The 15994-nt window shown below is 44.9% G+C and overlaps 1 protein-coding gene across 1 annotated transcript; it reads right to left on the bottom strand.

Moving 5' to 3' along the window:
• Positions 1-7532: 7532 nt before the first annotated feature.
• On the bottom strand, positions 7533-15930 carry LOC102447684 (acyl-coenzyme A thioesterase 1). The gene is made up of 3 exons (XM_006128603.4): positions 15147-15930; positions 9164-9366; positions 7533-8668 (listed from the first exon to the last, which is right to left on the bottom strand). Exons 1-3 carry the CDS (start codon positions 15739-15741, stop codon positions 8066-8068), a joined length of 1401 nt encoding a protein of 466 aa, XP_006128665.2. The 5' UTR covers positions 15742-15930; the 3' UTR covers positions 7533-8065.
• Between the last annotated feature and the right edge of the window lie 64 nt (positions 15931-15994).

The following is a 15994-nucleotide window of genomic DNA, read 5'->3' as shown; positions in this document are numbered from 1 at the left end:
AAAGAAGACAAAAGCACATTGGGGAAACACAGTGGACTGCAATAACTTATCTTGCAGAGATAATATTGGAAGAGATTTGTCCAGAATGGGCACAAAATATAATCCTCTTTCACTGCAAAGGCACTGAGGGTATGTCTACACTACAGCACTAATTCGAACTAACTTAATTCGAATTAGTTTATTCGAAATAAGCTAATTCGAATTAGTGCATCTAGACCTGAAAACTAATTCGAATTAGCATTTTGCTAATTTGAAATAGCATGTCCACATTGAGTGGACCCTGAACCGAAGTTAAGGCTGGCCGGAACCAGTGCGGACAGGGCATCAGGTTAGGACTTAGAGTGTGGAGCTGCTGCCTCAGGTTAGCCGAGGGCTGTGCTTAAAGGGACCCGACCCCCACCCCGGACAGACAGTTCTCAGGGTTCCCCGCTTGCTTGTCTAACTCGAGGGACAGCAACGCACTCCTGTCCTGGAGTGTCCTGAGTGCCTACACTCAGCACATCACAGCACTCAGCCATCAGCCCAGCTGCGCTTGCTGCAGTCTGCCATCTGGAAGGGTCAATCGGGGGGCTGTCACGATCCAGGAGGCCCTGCAGGAGGGCTTCCATCCCAAGGAGCCCGCAGAGCCACCCCAGTCCTCCCCATTGGGGGCTCGTGCCCCATTCCTCCCTCACCTCCTTCCACTTACCCCTCCCTAGCCCCCCCTTCCTGATGTAAAAAATAAAGGACACGTGTTCAAAAATAGAAACTCCCTTTATTTAACAAAACTGGGAGGGGGGGATTAACCTCTGGGGAGACTGGGAAAAGGAGGTAGGAGAGAGGAAGAGAGAGGGTGGGGGGGGAACTTGGGAGGAGGGAGCTGGAAGGGGGAAGCCAGGGGAAGAAGGAGGAGGGGAAGTATAAAACTATGATATGCCATATCTTCAGTACTGTGTACAGATGTGGTCTCCTCTCCTCAAAAGATATTTTGGCCTTGGAAAGGGTTCAGAAAAGGGCAACTGAAATGATTAGGGGTTTGGAACAGGTCCCATATGAAGAGAGTCTAAAGAGACTGGGACTTTTCAGCTTAGAAAAGAGGAGACTGAGGGGGGATATGATAGAGGTATATAAAATCATGTGTGGTATGGAGAGGGTGAATAAAGAAAAATTCTTCATTAGTTCCCATAATATAAATACTAGAGGACACCAAATGGAATTAATGGGCAGCAGGTTTAAAACTAATAAGCAAAAGTTCTTCTTCACACAGCACATAGTCAACCTGTGGAACTCCTTGCTGCAGGAGGCTGTGAAGGCTAGAACTATAACAGAGTTTAAAGAGAAGTTAGATAAATTCATGGAGGTTGGGTCCATGGAGTGCTATTAGCCAGGGGGTAGGAATGGTGTCCCTGGCTTCTGTTTGTGGAAGGCTGGAGATGGATGGCACAAGACAAATCGCTTGGTCATTGTCTTCGGTCCATCTCCTCTGTGGTACCTGGTGCTGGCTACTGTCGGCAGACAGGCTACTGGGCTAGATGGACCTTTGGTCTGACCCAGTACGGCCATTCTTATGTTCTAAGCTCAGGGCTCAGGGTCAGGGGTCTCACTGGACCAACTTGATTGTCATGCAAACCTGCTCCTGGGTCCGCATGTGGCCTTTGGTGGCCAGGCTGGCAGCTATCCTGCCCTAGATGGCCGCATTCCTGTGCCTAGTGGGGAGATCGTGGATGTTGGAGGCCTTCCCCCAAACTTCGATGAGGTCCACGATCTCCACACTAGACTAGGCAGTTGCCCGCCTCTTGCGGCCCCGGGCAGGCTCCTGGGAGCCACCAGCCTGGTCCTGGGAAGAAGCAGAGGGCTGGGTAACAGCGGGTAGCTGGCTCATGCCGTGCCAGGTACAGGGTCTGCTGTCTGGGTGCTGGCAGGCTTGCAACTGGCACAAGCGCTGTAGACAGACCGTGCCCCTTTAAGGGCTCTGGGGCTAGGAGGGGGGCAAAAGAGTTTCCCTGGTTTGGCCCTGAGTGGTCACCAGGGCAACCTGGGAAGGGCTAGCCTTCAACTAGTTCAAATTAAGTGGCTACACAGCCCTTAATTCGAATAGGCGTTACTCCTCGTAGAACGAGGTTTACCTAGTTCGAATTAAGCGCTCCGCTAGTTCGATTTAAATTTGAACTAGCGGTTTGTATGTGTAGCCCCTACTGAAGTTAATTCGAACGAACGGCTGTTAGTTCGAATTAACTTTGTAGTGTAGACATACCCTGAGTTAGTGTATCATAAAGGCCACTTCATCCACCTGTTACAACAGCCTCTCACTTACAATCTAATTGCAACAGAAATGGCCTAACAGTCTGTACGCTTACTGAAGATAGCCTGAGAACAATATGCTCCAGTCGCATCCCCAGCATACCCCACTCTGCAGCCTCAACACTCACTTGGCTTGTGGAGGTATCAGCACAGACATATTATAGCAGGTGTACTCAGAGTCAAGTCTGACAACACCCTGATGCACATTTCATGCCCTTTTATGCCACCTGAGAAGTATAAAGTGTGAATTAGGCCTGCAACTTTCAAAATTTTCCTTTAAAAAACTGATTTTTTTCTATTAGAAAATCTCCATTTGAGTCTATCCATTTCTCCTCCTTTCCCTGTCCTGGCTCTCCAGTGAAAAAGTGTGTTGATTCATTTCAAACATTCCACTTTCTTGTTACTTTTACCCCTTTCTTTATTTCTTCTTTGTTGTCATTTCCTCTGTTCATTTAATTTAGGATGTAAGATCTTTGGGACATGAATAATGACTTTATTTCTGGAAAGTACCATAAAAGCTTTGAGATCGCTATTCAGATATTTCATCCTCTTCCTGCAGGCCAACCAGCTCTATTTCTAATAGGTCAATGAACACCTCACACTACAAAATCTCTTCCCCACCTTAACCTGGGCCCCAGGTCTGCAACAGATTCATTTTCAGCCACGATCAACTGCAAGAAGTTTGCTCCAGCAAAATACAGTAAGGATAGAGTTATGATGGAAAGGAGAACAAGGCAATTAATGCTATCCTATACACTCTACCTTCCGGGAGAAACTATGAGGGCTTGGCTGGGTCAGTTAGTACAGCTTGCTATGCACTATAATCAGTGGTGCAGGTAAACATAAGCTTACAGGTACAGGAGAGGGGAGGGACACCAATAAGGGGGGGCACATAACCCCCCATGTGACTCCATCCTGTCCCAGCCCAGGATCCTCAAGCTCTTCCTCTCCCTTCCCCATCTCACATTATCTGGAACATGGGGTGTTATGGCACCCGGAGGAGAGACTGCTCCTCCCAGCAGGGCAAGGAACAGAATTCCCAGCCTCACAACCCCAGAACTGCCACACCTGTGGACAGGATTGGCGGATATGGCTGGCAGTTCTGCACCTCTCCCTGTTAGGAGGGGCAGTGGGGAAAGGAGAAGAATATCTGTAGCTCCTCTGGCTGCCGCAATGCTCCCAACCATGCCCCCCAGGCTCCAGCCATGCACACAAAGACACAGCAGCCACTGGAGGGGGTGCGTGCAGCTGGCAGGGAGTCTTTGCAAAACACCATAATAGCTAAAAATAACTTGTCTGTATGGTGTACTAGACCATACCAGCTACTTGCTTCACTGATTATAATCTACCATGTGTTGCAGGCTAGAGCGCTAAGTCACCATGTGAACCTTGCTACCTCACACAAAAATTCTACAGTGTGCTTTGATGAACTGCTGCTTTCCCAGCAGTATGTCAAAGTGCACTGAACTACTTTTAGGGCACACTCTGGCTTGCTGAATACTAAGTTCCTGGGTGGACAACTCCTGAGTTTTTCTAATTCAGCAATTCTTCCTATTTGTTTTTCCCAGTCTGATGTGGTAAAAAGCTGCTTTCCAGTGTTATACAATCACTAATCTGCCAATCAACAACAAGATATTTATTTGCCATTTTAGTTTCTTTATTAAAATTATATTGGCAAGTACTTTGGAAATGACCTGTTTCAAAACCATCAGGACACTGAAATCTACATTGAATGTAATTTCTTTAAAAATTTTGGTTCAGTACTTGCCTAATGGAAACCCACCCAGAACTGGGCCAGGTGAGCCACAACCTCTCCACCATATACAAAAGGGAGCATGGCTTACAGTATTTAAATTTTGATAGTGTTCCATTATTTCAGTCAGTATTTTGGTTTGTTTTTGAACAGGTAAGCAAGAAAACACTATTCTTAGCAGCCCATGCACTTGTCTAACTCCAGTTTGAGAATCAACTCCCTGGTTATCACCACATAAGAGATGGAGAGCCTAGGGGTAGGTAGATACTTGGAGACCAGAGCTGCTCCATCTCAGTGAGTACCTTGAGGGTGTCTATACCACAGTTAAAAACCCACAGTTGGCCTGTGACAGCTGATTCAGGCTCATGGGGCTTGGAATAAAGGGTATTTAATTGTAGTGTAGATGTTCAAGCTTGAGGTGGAGCGTGATCTCTGGGTTCCTCCCGCCTTTGCAGGGTCCTAGAATTCTGGCCTGAACATCTACAGTTCTACACAGCTGGTACGAAGTCCAGCTGTAGTCATGTAGCCTTGGGCAGAACCATGGTTTCTCTGTGCAGATGGTCATTCTGTGGAGAGAGTGCAAGTGCTCTATGGTCACAGGAGTGGTGAAGGGATGGAGCATATTCAGTGGGAATGGGAGTTTAGGAGATTTTAGCTGCCAAAATTCTTAAGAAATCTCTACTGAGTATGGACAAACTGATTTTTACCAACATGACCAAATTCAGCTGAATTTTAGAGGGATAGCTAAAACCTCATCCCTAATATAAAGGCCATCCATCCCCTTACCAGATTTCATGCCCTTGCTCCAAAGAATGGAAGCACTAGAGCTTTCTGAAGAAAGGCCACTACAATATTTTTAACATTGGCAATATTTTCCTCCAATTCGGTTTTCAAAATCAGCTGAACCCTTTTGGCTTAAATTTAAAAAAAAATTAAATCAACATGAGGGGGGCGTTTAGCATAGAAAATTTTAACCACGGTGCTTACATCTGCACAAAATTATAAGATTCTATTTTCAGTTGCTTACAATGGGAAATGTTTGGTATCTTTCAAAAATGGCAGTGCTATCAGCCCCACCTATAATATTTGAAATCTCAGGCATAATGTGTATCAAAAGATCAGGCATAAAACCCAGATTATTAGTTATTTGATATTATAATCATCTGATTTTTTTCTTCATTGGGTTCATATGAGATTCTAGAATAACATGGAGATTCACATCAGAATCTCTTTTAAAATGGGAGAGTCACTCTGGTAGGAAAAAAAGTTATGAGATGACTGGGTGAGTGGAGAATGTAACTATAACAGGGTCAAGAAAATAATTCATGGAGGCTAGGTCCATCAAAGAATATATATGTGCCTTCATGTTTCAACCACCATTCCAGAGGATATGCATCCATGCTGATGCTCCGCTCTGCTTGACAATGATACAAAACATTACAGCCCAAGCACATTCATGTTCATTATCTAAGTCAGATCCTACCAGCAGAAGGGTAGTTATTTTTTTTGGTAGTTTGGGGTCTGTAGTTTCCACTGTAGTTTCAGAAGATTTCTGAAAGTATGCTACACAGCTTGTCCCTCAGATTTTGGAACCCTTCAGATTCTTAAACTGTGGGTCAAAAGCTGCTGCTGATTTTTTTATAAATCTCACATTAGTACCCTCTTTGTGTTTTGTTAAAACTGGAATGAAAGTTTTTTGTTTGTTTTTAATTAACGTGTCCAGGTGGGTCATCTTCATCCAAGACTGCTATAACATGAAATATAAGACAAATGCAAGTAAAACAGATAGTTCTCCCCTCATTTGTGTTAAGTCACAAATGTAATTAACACATTTTTAAATTATCAGAGGGGTAGCCGTGTTCGCCGCTTTTGCAGATTCAGACTAGGAGTCCTGTGGCACCTTATAGACTAACCGAAGTGTTGGAGCATAAGCTTTCATGGGCAAAGACCCACTTCGTCAGATGCATGTAGTGGAAGCCTCCTGCTACAGGACAAGCCCAAGAAAGAAACCAACAGAACACCACTGGCCATCACTTACAGTCCTCAGCTAAAACCTTTCCAATGCATCATTAGTGATCTACAACCCATCCTGGACAATGATCCCTCACTTTCACAGGCCTTGGGAAGCAGGCCAGTCCTCGCCCACAGACAACCCGCCAACCTGAAGCATATTCTCACCAGCAACTATACACCGCACCATAATAACTCTAACTCAGGAACCAATCCATGCAACAAACCTCGGTGCCAACTCTGCCCACATATATACACCAGCAACACCATCACAGGACCTAACAAGATCAGCCATACTGCCACTGGTTCAATCTCCTGCACATCTACTAACGTAATATATGCCATCATGTGCCAGCAATGCCCCTCTGCTATATACATCAGCCAAACTGGACAGTCCCTACGTAAAAGAATCAATGGACACAAATCAGATATTAGGAATGGCAACATACAAAAACCTGTAGGGGAACACTTCAATCTCCCTGGACACACAATTGCAGATTTAAAGGTAGCCATTCTACAGCAAAAAAACTTCAGGACCAGACTTCAAAGAGAAACTGCTGAGCTACAGTTCATCTTCAAGTTTGACACAATCAACTCAGGATTAAACAAAGACTGTGAATGGCTAGCTAACTACAAAAGCAGCTTCTCCTCTCTTGGTATTCACACCTCCAGATCAGCTACTAGAAGTGAGCCTCATCCTCCCTGATTGGATCCACCTCATCATCTCCAGCCTGATTCTGGCCTGCATATTTATACCTGCCTCTGGAAATTTCCACTACATGCATCTGACGAAGTGGGTCTTTGCCCACAAAAGCTTATGCTCCAACATTTCGGTTAGTCTATAAGGTGCCACAGGACTCCTCACCACATTTTTTAATGAGTGTCATTAGCACGGAAGCATATCCTCTGGATTGGTGGGCAAAGCACGAAAGGGCATATGAATGTTTAGTCTTTCTGGCAAGTAAATATTTTGCAATGTTGGCTATATAAGTGCTACGAGAACACCTGTTTTCACATTCAGGTGACACTGTAAACAAGAAGTGGGCCACATTATCTCCTGTACTTGTAAACAAACTTGCTTGTCTGAGCGATTGCCTGAACAAGAAGCAGGACTGAATGGACTTGTAGTCTCTAATGTTTCACATTTTTTATTTTTTAATGCAATTATTTTTTGTACATAAGTTTACTTTTGTAAGTTCATTTTTCATTACAAAGAGATTGCACTACAGTGCTTATACAGTATTAGGTGCATTGAAAAATACTATTAGTTTTGTTTTTACAGTGCAAATATTTGTAATAAAAAATAAATTTAAATAAATGGTATTCTATTATTATCTAACAGCAGGATTAATCACACAATTTTTTTAATCGCACAGTTAATTGTGGTTAACTTCTTTAATCACTTGGGGCCTTACAATGGAACAAGTTAGGCGATCTTAACCTGTGTCGCTGCCAGCACTTTCTATTACACAATTCCACAAAAATCCTCAAACATCAAACATGTATTTATTTAATTTTAATGATAATGGAAAAACAATCTCCATAAAACACTGAGTTGGTCTTAGAATTTGGCTTGGATTTGCAAGGCACTGGATTGTGAAATTTATCAAATCAATAAACAGTTTAAGAGAATGTAATTCAGAAGCAACAGACTAAAAACAATATTTGAATTCTGTTTCTGATAATCCAAGCCATGAGACTAAAATGAGAATCATATGAAATGTCTAAATCCCCACACTGGAGGCTGGAAGTTAACTACTGTGCAGTAATCTTCAACTGGTGGAGTGTGACTTGCAAGTGGACCACATCCCATGGGCTGAAAAAAACAGAACCCCCTCCCCTGCTCAGATCCCTTATTCTCCTGCAGCAACATGGGAAGGGAGAGAGGATAAAAACATATTCATCTTAAAGATGTATTCACTCAAATTCCCCTTCATGTTCACTGAAAGATTCTTTTACCCAAGTAAATTTTAACAGCCAGTAATAACTTTACCTGTAAAATGCACCTTATAGCCAGGTGTGTCACAGCTTGGGTGCTACACATTCTTTACCATTAAGGTATTTGTGGAAGAAGGCTTGGATTTTCTGCCAAGCATCCACTTGTGCCACAGAATGAGCTTTGGGCTCACCTCCCCAGATCACAGGGCTGCCAATCAACAGGTGCATTGAGGCTGAGCACATTGGAGAAAAAGGGGGTTCGATATAATGCCCTGCTCCAGGGTAACAGATTATCTCAGGCTTTTCCCTCCCATTAGCCTGCAAACGATGGGAGGCTTCAGTGGCAAAGAATTCGCTCTTCCAGTTATGATCATCCTTGCCAACAATGAACAGGAAGTGTCCCTCAGCATTTTCCAGTGGGATAAAGGTTTGACGGTCATCCCCCTCTAGTGGGTTATTTAAGACATCCACAATATCTGCAATCCCAGACTTATCAATTTTGATGCGCTTCCGATCGAAGCCAAGCGGTGGAATGCTGATATCTTTGTAACGTAGCACTGCACCCACATTGGCCACAGAGCCATTGATGGTGACAGTGGCAGTAATGCCTTTTAAAAAGGAAGCCATTGAGATACATAGGTCACCACCTTTGGAGATTCCAAGTAGCCCAATTCCAGGACCTTTAACCTGAGTGGGACAGAAAGAGAGATCATTAGTACTGAATGAAAATTAATAATCTTGCTTGTCTATAGGACCTTTTTCCCCATAGGATTTATAAGGGCTCAAATTCTGATAACTGTATGAACTTCATAGAAATCCATTCACTCTCTAGTCTAGGGAATGCTGCGCTCTGCCACCGCTCACAAGTTGATTCCCCTGCTGCTGGAAGGAGAAACTGCTGCCCCTGCCTCTGGCTAGCTATGTGGATGCCCTCTGCCCACAGCATATGCTGCTTCCCACGTGGTGTCTCTCACCCACTCCCCCTCTAGCTTCTCTTCCCTGCTCCTGCCTCTGTGACCTGCAGCTCTGAGCACAGCCACTCCATGGAGCAGTCTACCCACCTTGTGGGGATGCAGGTGCTCAGGCTGAGTAGGGCATAAAGCATTGTAAGGACAGCCCTGTTTACAACAACCTTCTGATGAGAGCTTCCTGTATCACAGGAACACCCATGAACAAACTGACCTGTGAGTGCTGCAGCATGTAGTTCACAGCTTCCTCAAAATACTCTAAATGGAATTCCTTCATATCTCTGGGGAGATCTTCATAACCATAGTAAGCCAGAGCCAGTGTGGCAAAGCCATGATTAGCCAGCAGGCTTGCCCTATATTCAGGGAGCCCCCCTCCAGTACCATATAAGTCAATGATTCCAGGAAAAGGGCTATCTCCTGTAGGAAACCAAATAAAGAGGTGTAGTTAGTTCAAATTTTTTCCTTCACATTACAAATTTCAAACAATTTGGACTTTACCTTCCTCTAAAATTGTTTGTTTTTTCTTTAAAAGAAAAACTACAAGATTAAGGTTCCTTAGGTTCTCCATAAACTAGTAAATACTTCAGAGATTAGCATAGACAGCCTGTTTTGTTATGTACAGGTATGGATAATAATATATATTCTTGCAATTACTGAAGACATCATGGATTATTTCATACAATCCATTATTGATTGTGAATGCCTATCTTATTATTTAGGTCCTGTACATTGTTAAAACCCATAAATTTGAATTCTTCAATAAAATTTACAAAAAAAAAAAAAAAAATCAGCTGCATAGCGGACACTAGTCTCCAATAGGGATGTTAGTATGTTCTCAGTTAAACGATTAATCGATAAGCCTGGGCTCATCAGTTAACCCTAACGGTTACATGCACTTCTCCCTTGCTATCTTTGTATCAGAAGCAGCAAGGGATGGGGAGGCGGGAGCTGGTGCCCAGGCCTGTTCTCATGGAGCCACCTGCCCCCCACGCTACTGCCTCTCTATCAGAGGCAGCAGCGGGTGGAGGGGCAAGCAGGAACTCGTGCTTGCAGAGAGCCAGCTTAAGCAGGCTCCCAGCAAACACTGGCTCCTGCCTCCCCCACACCGCATATAAATGTGCAACAGTTACACATTTACACAACTACACATTTATTAACACCCTAGTCTCCAATTCTTTTGAATTTTCATCTGTGTCTCACTTTGACTCCACCTTGTCCAATCCTCAGAGAAGGGCTCAGAAGGAAGGTGGTTCTTGCACTGAAAGTAATGAAATCCAAGATCTAGTGTATCAAGGCAGAAGATACGTTTCAGAGTCTTGGATTTCACTGAGTACATGCCACTACCTGCCTTTTATAATCAGGTGGTAAGTGTTAGCTTGAGCACCTCATGTGTATTAGTAAATATTAGCTTTTATCATTTGTGTAAATTAAAAGTGTTTAACACTTTTATATGAATTTTATTGTGTATCTATGTATTGCCCTATATTTAAACTAACAAGTTATTTTTCTTCAATTCAACCTAATGCGTGAAGGGAAAGTGAACTTTATAATGGAATGTGTGCAATTTTTAATGCTAGTTTTTACTCTGCCTTTACTAATATAGTTCAGGTGTCTAAGGAAAATGGCCCTTAAACTACTAAAAGTGTCTAAGGAAGTATGTTATAAACAAAACAGGATGATTTATAATGGTTTTTGTAATGGATGAAATAATAATCCATTGAAAGATGTTTATAAACTTAGTAAGAACCACTGGTTGTCACAGCTCTCAGTAACAATGACCAAATTAGAATTTGCTTTGGCTTATCAATTGTGTAACATAAAGACACCATAAAAGAAATCCCATAAGTAATTATGTATAATGAAAATGTCAAAACAAAACACATAGGCTGTGTCTAGATTGCACCCCTTTTCCGTAAAAGGGAGGCAAATTAGACACAGTGCAATTGCAAATGAAGCGGGGATTTAAATCTTCCCCGCTTCATTTGCAATTGCGCTGTGTTTAATTTGCATCCCTTTTAAGGAAAAGGGGTGCAATCTAGACACAGCCATAGTATAATTAATTGTGGGAAAGTATTTTCCCTACAAAAAGGAGTTTCTTTGTCTCACGCCTATAAAAAGGCAGAGGTTTGGGGACTTGAACTGAGAACAAGTACTGCTAGGATTCCACTGGATATACAGGAAGGGAGAGACCAAAGTACCGTCTCGTCACCCATCTATCGGGTCGTAAAGTAGATTTACGAGACAAGATTTACCTCACATTGCTCAGGTCCTTACCTCAAATAAGTTTTGTTTTTCTTCATTTAAATCATTGTTCTAGGGTGGGGCTAGGGATGAGGAATGCAGTATGCAGGCTGTCCTGGGGAGAGAGGACAACACCAGGCCTCTCTCACCACAGCATTTTGGGACCAGGTGAGAAGTGTGTCCATGGCTACTGCAGCAGGTACAGCTAGAGAAAGGGTGCATATCCTCAAACTGGGAGACAGACAAACACACAGACAAGACACACAAACAAACTCTCTGAAATATAGAGTAGATAGCTATACCGTTTTCCTTCCCATCCTCCTGCTGGCCCGATTGGAATTGTAGTCCTGGTCCCATCTCTGGCCCCTTGCTGCCCTCGTGTGGTCATTCTACAGCATAACTCCCTCCTGCCAGACCTTTCCCTTTCCATTTCCATTTTATGACACATAATTGAATTCTAGGCACATCCCATTATCCTGGCATAGCGAAACCCTGATCTTGCTTTAAGTTATGATAAGAGGAAGCTGCATACCAAATTTGGTACTCCTAGCTCTTACTGTTTGATGTTGTGAAGACCAGGATGTTAACAGGGTTCAAAAAAGAACTAGATAAATTAATGAAGGACAAGTCCATCAATGCTTATTAGCCAGGATGGTAGGAATGGTGTCCCTAGCCTTTGTTTGTCAGAGGCTGGGAATGGTAGGCAGCAGAGAGATCACTTGATGGTTACCTGTTCTGTTCACTCCCTCTGGGGCACCAGGAATTCGCCACTGTTGGAAGACAGGATACTAGGCTAGAGAGACTTTTGGTCTGACCCAGTATGGCCGTTCTTATATTCTTAATAGTTTTTGAACAAACAGACTCACAGACAGACACACAAACTCTCTAAAATAGATAAAGCTAATGTACTAATCTCTGATTGTTAATCTTTAAATAATTCCATTTAAGGCTGTTATTTGTTACATTCAAAACACACAACACATTTCTGCAGTGGCCATGATATAACTTAGGAAGAGCTGGTGTCTTATATGCTCTGTATCGAAACCATTAAGTACAGCTCTGTACAGAAAGACTTGTATTCCTATAATTTTGATGTTAGATAAATTTCCGGATATCAGGTGCAGGTCCACTCCCAGTCTTCCCTCAGCCTTGGCCCCAGGCCAGAAACAGAACCATGGCCAGTGGCCAAGGCTGGAAGCTGTTGCAAGGAGGTGGGGCCATGGGCACAGCTGCATTGAGGATGGGGCCAGGCTGAGGACTGGGAGACAGAGACATGGCTGGGGGCAGATCAGAGCAGAGCTAAGGGTAAGGAGAAGCTGGGTGGTGCTTACTCTCCTTTGGGGGTCAGTCCAGGACCTGCTGTGCTCCCCATCTGTCCTGTATGCCCCTCTTTTGGGGACATGCCACACACTTTGAAGACCTCTGCCAGTCAACGGTAGGATGCTCACCAGACAGATGACATATCCCTGTTCAAATCCCATATCAGGCAGAAAGGTGAATTGAACCAGGCTCTCCCATATCTTAAGTGAGTACCCACAGGACAAAGGTTTAGGAAGGAGACCACAGCCACCTCCCTTTCTGTGTTCTTTTGTACAAACTTAGACGTGTTCTCAGGATGGAATGAGTGAAGTTATTAAGGTGTTGGTAGGATGGCATCCTCAGGGCTCAGCTTCACTATGCTTAGATACCATAGCGATGGGTGTCCCAGGCAGGTGCCTACAATTAGTGGCTCTGTGAGCCATAGGACAGTCACCATGCTACTCTTCTGAGAGCCCACTGGTGTATGAAGGTTATTTTGAGCTGGCTGTTCAAACTCCTGTGGGTGTGGTGAAGTATTAATATGGATTTCAGATGGAAGAGAGAGGTCTCACGGAGTGACAGTGTGTACAGGCTTTGCAGGTGGAAAGAGGCAATTCGACTTCTGTAAGGGACGAGGGCACCATTTATGAAGGGTTAAGGGGGGCCGAGCTGAACCCCTGGATTTCATACTTGAGGGCTGCCTAAAGCCCATGTCCTGATTCCAAAGGCAGTTCTTAAATGCAACAGAATTTCAGCTGCTTGCAGTCTTGCCTTTGGGGCAGGGAGTTTGTTATAAAAAGAGGGAGATTAAGAATAACAAAAGCTTGGGCATTCAAGTAATTGAAGGATCATTTGAGCATCATAAAAACATTGCTAGGTACTCCACTTAAAAGATAGGGAGGAGAAAGGGTTAGAATGAGTATTGTGCTGCTGGGATTTGCATTTGGATTACTGTGTTAAACATATAAATGTTCTTGAAAAATGGATAAACAGTGACTAATCCAAAGCTGATTGCAAAGAGTTACAAAGGGATTTTACAAAACTGGATGACTGGGCAACTCAAGGGCAGATGGAATTCAGTATTGATAAGTGCAAAGTAAGGCACAAGAAAAATATAATCCTACCTATAGATACAAAAACGATGGGGTCTAAAATAGCTGTTACCACTTAAGAAAGAGATCTTGGAATTATTGTGGATAGTTCCCTGAAAACATCTGTTCAGTGTGCAGTGGAAGTCTAAAAACTAAAAAGCTAACAGAATAAGACAAAATACCATATTGCCTCTATATAAAGTAATTGTATGCCCACATCTTGAATACTATATGCAGATTTGGTTACCTCATCTTAAAAAAAAGATTGGATTTGGGAATAGGTACTGAAAGGGCAACATAAATGATTAGGTGTAAGGAACAGCTTCCATATGAGGAGAGAGTAACATGACTGGCATTTTTCAACTTGGAAAAGAAATTATTAAAGGGTGGGGAGGATATGTTAAATGTCTAGAAAATCATTAATTGTGTGGAAAAATAGAATAAGGAAATGTCATTTATTCCTTCACTAACATAACACAAGAAACTGACCCAATTAAATGTATAGGCAGCAGATTTAAAACAAACAAAATAAATTATTTTTTCACAATCAACTTGGGAGATGGTGGAAAAACCCAAACTATGACAGGGTTCCAATAAGAACAAAATATGTTCAAGGAGGGTAACTAGAATGAGCAGGGACGGTGTCCCTAGCTTCTGTTTGAAAGAAGCTGGAAACGGGCGACCGGGAGATGGATCATGATGATTGCCTCTTCTGTTCATTCTTTCTGAAGCACAAGGCATTGGCCACTGTTGGAAGACAGGATTCTGAACTAGATGTACCACTGGTCTGACCCAGTATGGCCGTTCTTATGTTCTTATATAGAGATGAAATGTATCTGACCCCCTTGCTGTAACGCACTAGGCTCCACTCCCGTCCAGAACTGAGATAGAGCCCAGGAGTCATAATAAAGTAAGAATATACATTAAAATGTTAAGGCTAACCTGTGCCCCTTAAGTGACTTGTCACAAGATATCAAAATATGTTATTGTTAGAGCTGAGTGGGTCTAATATTTATTTTTCTTTCTTTTATATAGGAATTAGAAATTGTGCTCCTGTCAGCTCACTGTTGTCTGCCAAAATATTAGTTTTCCAGTGTCTTAAGTAGCCCCTGGATAGAGATTATGAGTGGGGGGAGGGCAGATAGAGTTGGTTTTCCCCCTTCCCATTTGGTGCTTGGCTTGTACTGAGCACAATCAATAACACTGCTGAAGCCTGTGTTCTCAGTCCACCCCCCTCACTCTCTTCTGTCCTACCCCACCCTCCCATAGTGCCATCACAGCATGTAGGTGCCCCCCCAAATCTGAAATGGCGCCCCTGGAAAGGAAAGGGGGCTGCTCGGGGTCCATGTCAAAGCGAAGTCTGGTTTGCTTGGCTACGGGCTACTCGCTTTTAGCGCGGGGCAGGGTTGTTTGTAAATCTCCTCGACTGTCTGGAAGTCAGGGGGAAATCCCCACGCTCCCAGCAACGCGTGTCTCCGCAGGCAGAGGAGCCGCGCTCCGTCCGGCTGGCAGCACGTGGCCGCCCCCCACTCCCACCTGAGGAGGGAGCAGTAGCCGGTCACTCACCAGGAGGCAGGAAGAGTGTGGCCCGGATCCTCCCCTCGCGCACCGGGATCCTCCTCACTCCGTCCCGCAGGAAGCCCCGCTCGTGGGCACCCCTGGCCAGCAGCCGGCTGGGGAGAGGCCCGTGGCCCTCGAACACCTCCAGCTCCAGGCAGAAGGGGCTCTGCACATCCCGCTTCACCAGCCGCCGGAAGGGTTTCTGGGGCTGCAGGGACCAGAGCAGCCCCATGGGCTCCAGGCCGGAGAAGCTGCCTCCCGGCAGCGCTGGGGAGCGGGTGAGGTCCAGCAGCCCACTGCTCTCTGCCTTATAGCGGGCAGAAGACTGGAAAAGCTCGCCCCCCTCGTCCTTCAGAGACAGCCGGAGCGTGACCTCCTGCTGCGGGCACAGCCCCTGCACCGTGACAGCCAGCGGCTCGTCGAACAAGCTGCGCTGGGCGGGCGAGAACTGAACACTGGGCGCCATGGAGGAGGTGGCGGCAGCGGCGGCTCTTCCCAGGGCTCGAGCTGGACTGAGCACGGGGGGGCAGGATCGGAGCAGCAGCCTCTGCGCGCGGAACCTGCCAGCGCCGCGGAGTGTGCAGCAGGCGGCCAAAGCCATGGTGCGGGCTCAGGCCGCTTGTCTGCGCACCGCCCCCATTCCGCGGGGGCTTGCCCTGTGGCACTGACGGCAGCCTCCCCCCGCCCTCCGCTGCCAAAGAGCCAGTGGGTAGATCACTGCAGGGTCTTTCTTTTACCCAAACCAACCTTTCTACCCAAGCACTTACTGCAGAGGCGTAGCGGGGGTGGGGGGGGGGCAGTTGCCCACGGGCGCACGCTAGGGGGGCGCCGGGGTGGGGTGGGACCGCAGCGCA

This window comes from Pelodiscus sinensis, chromosome 4 (assembly GCF_049634645.1).
Source record: "Pelodiscus sinensis isolate JC-2024 chromosome 4, ASM4963464v1, whole genome shotgun sequence".
NCBI classification, from domain to species: domain Eukaryota; kingdom Metazoa; phylum Chordata; order Testudines; family Trionychidae; genus Pelodiscus; species Pelodiscus sinensis.
Note: the sequence above shows the minus strand (reverse complement) of the source record. Positions and strands in the feature narration are given on the sequence as shown.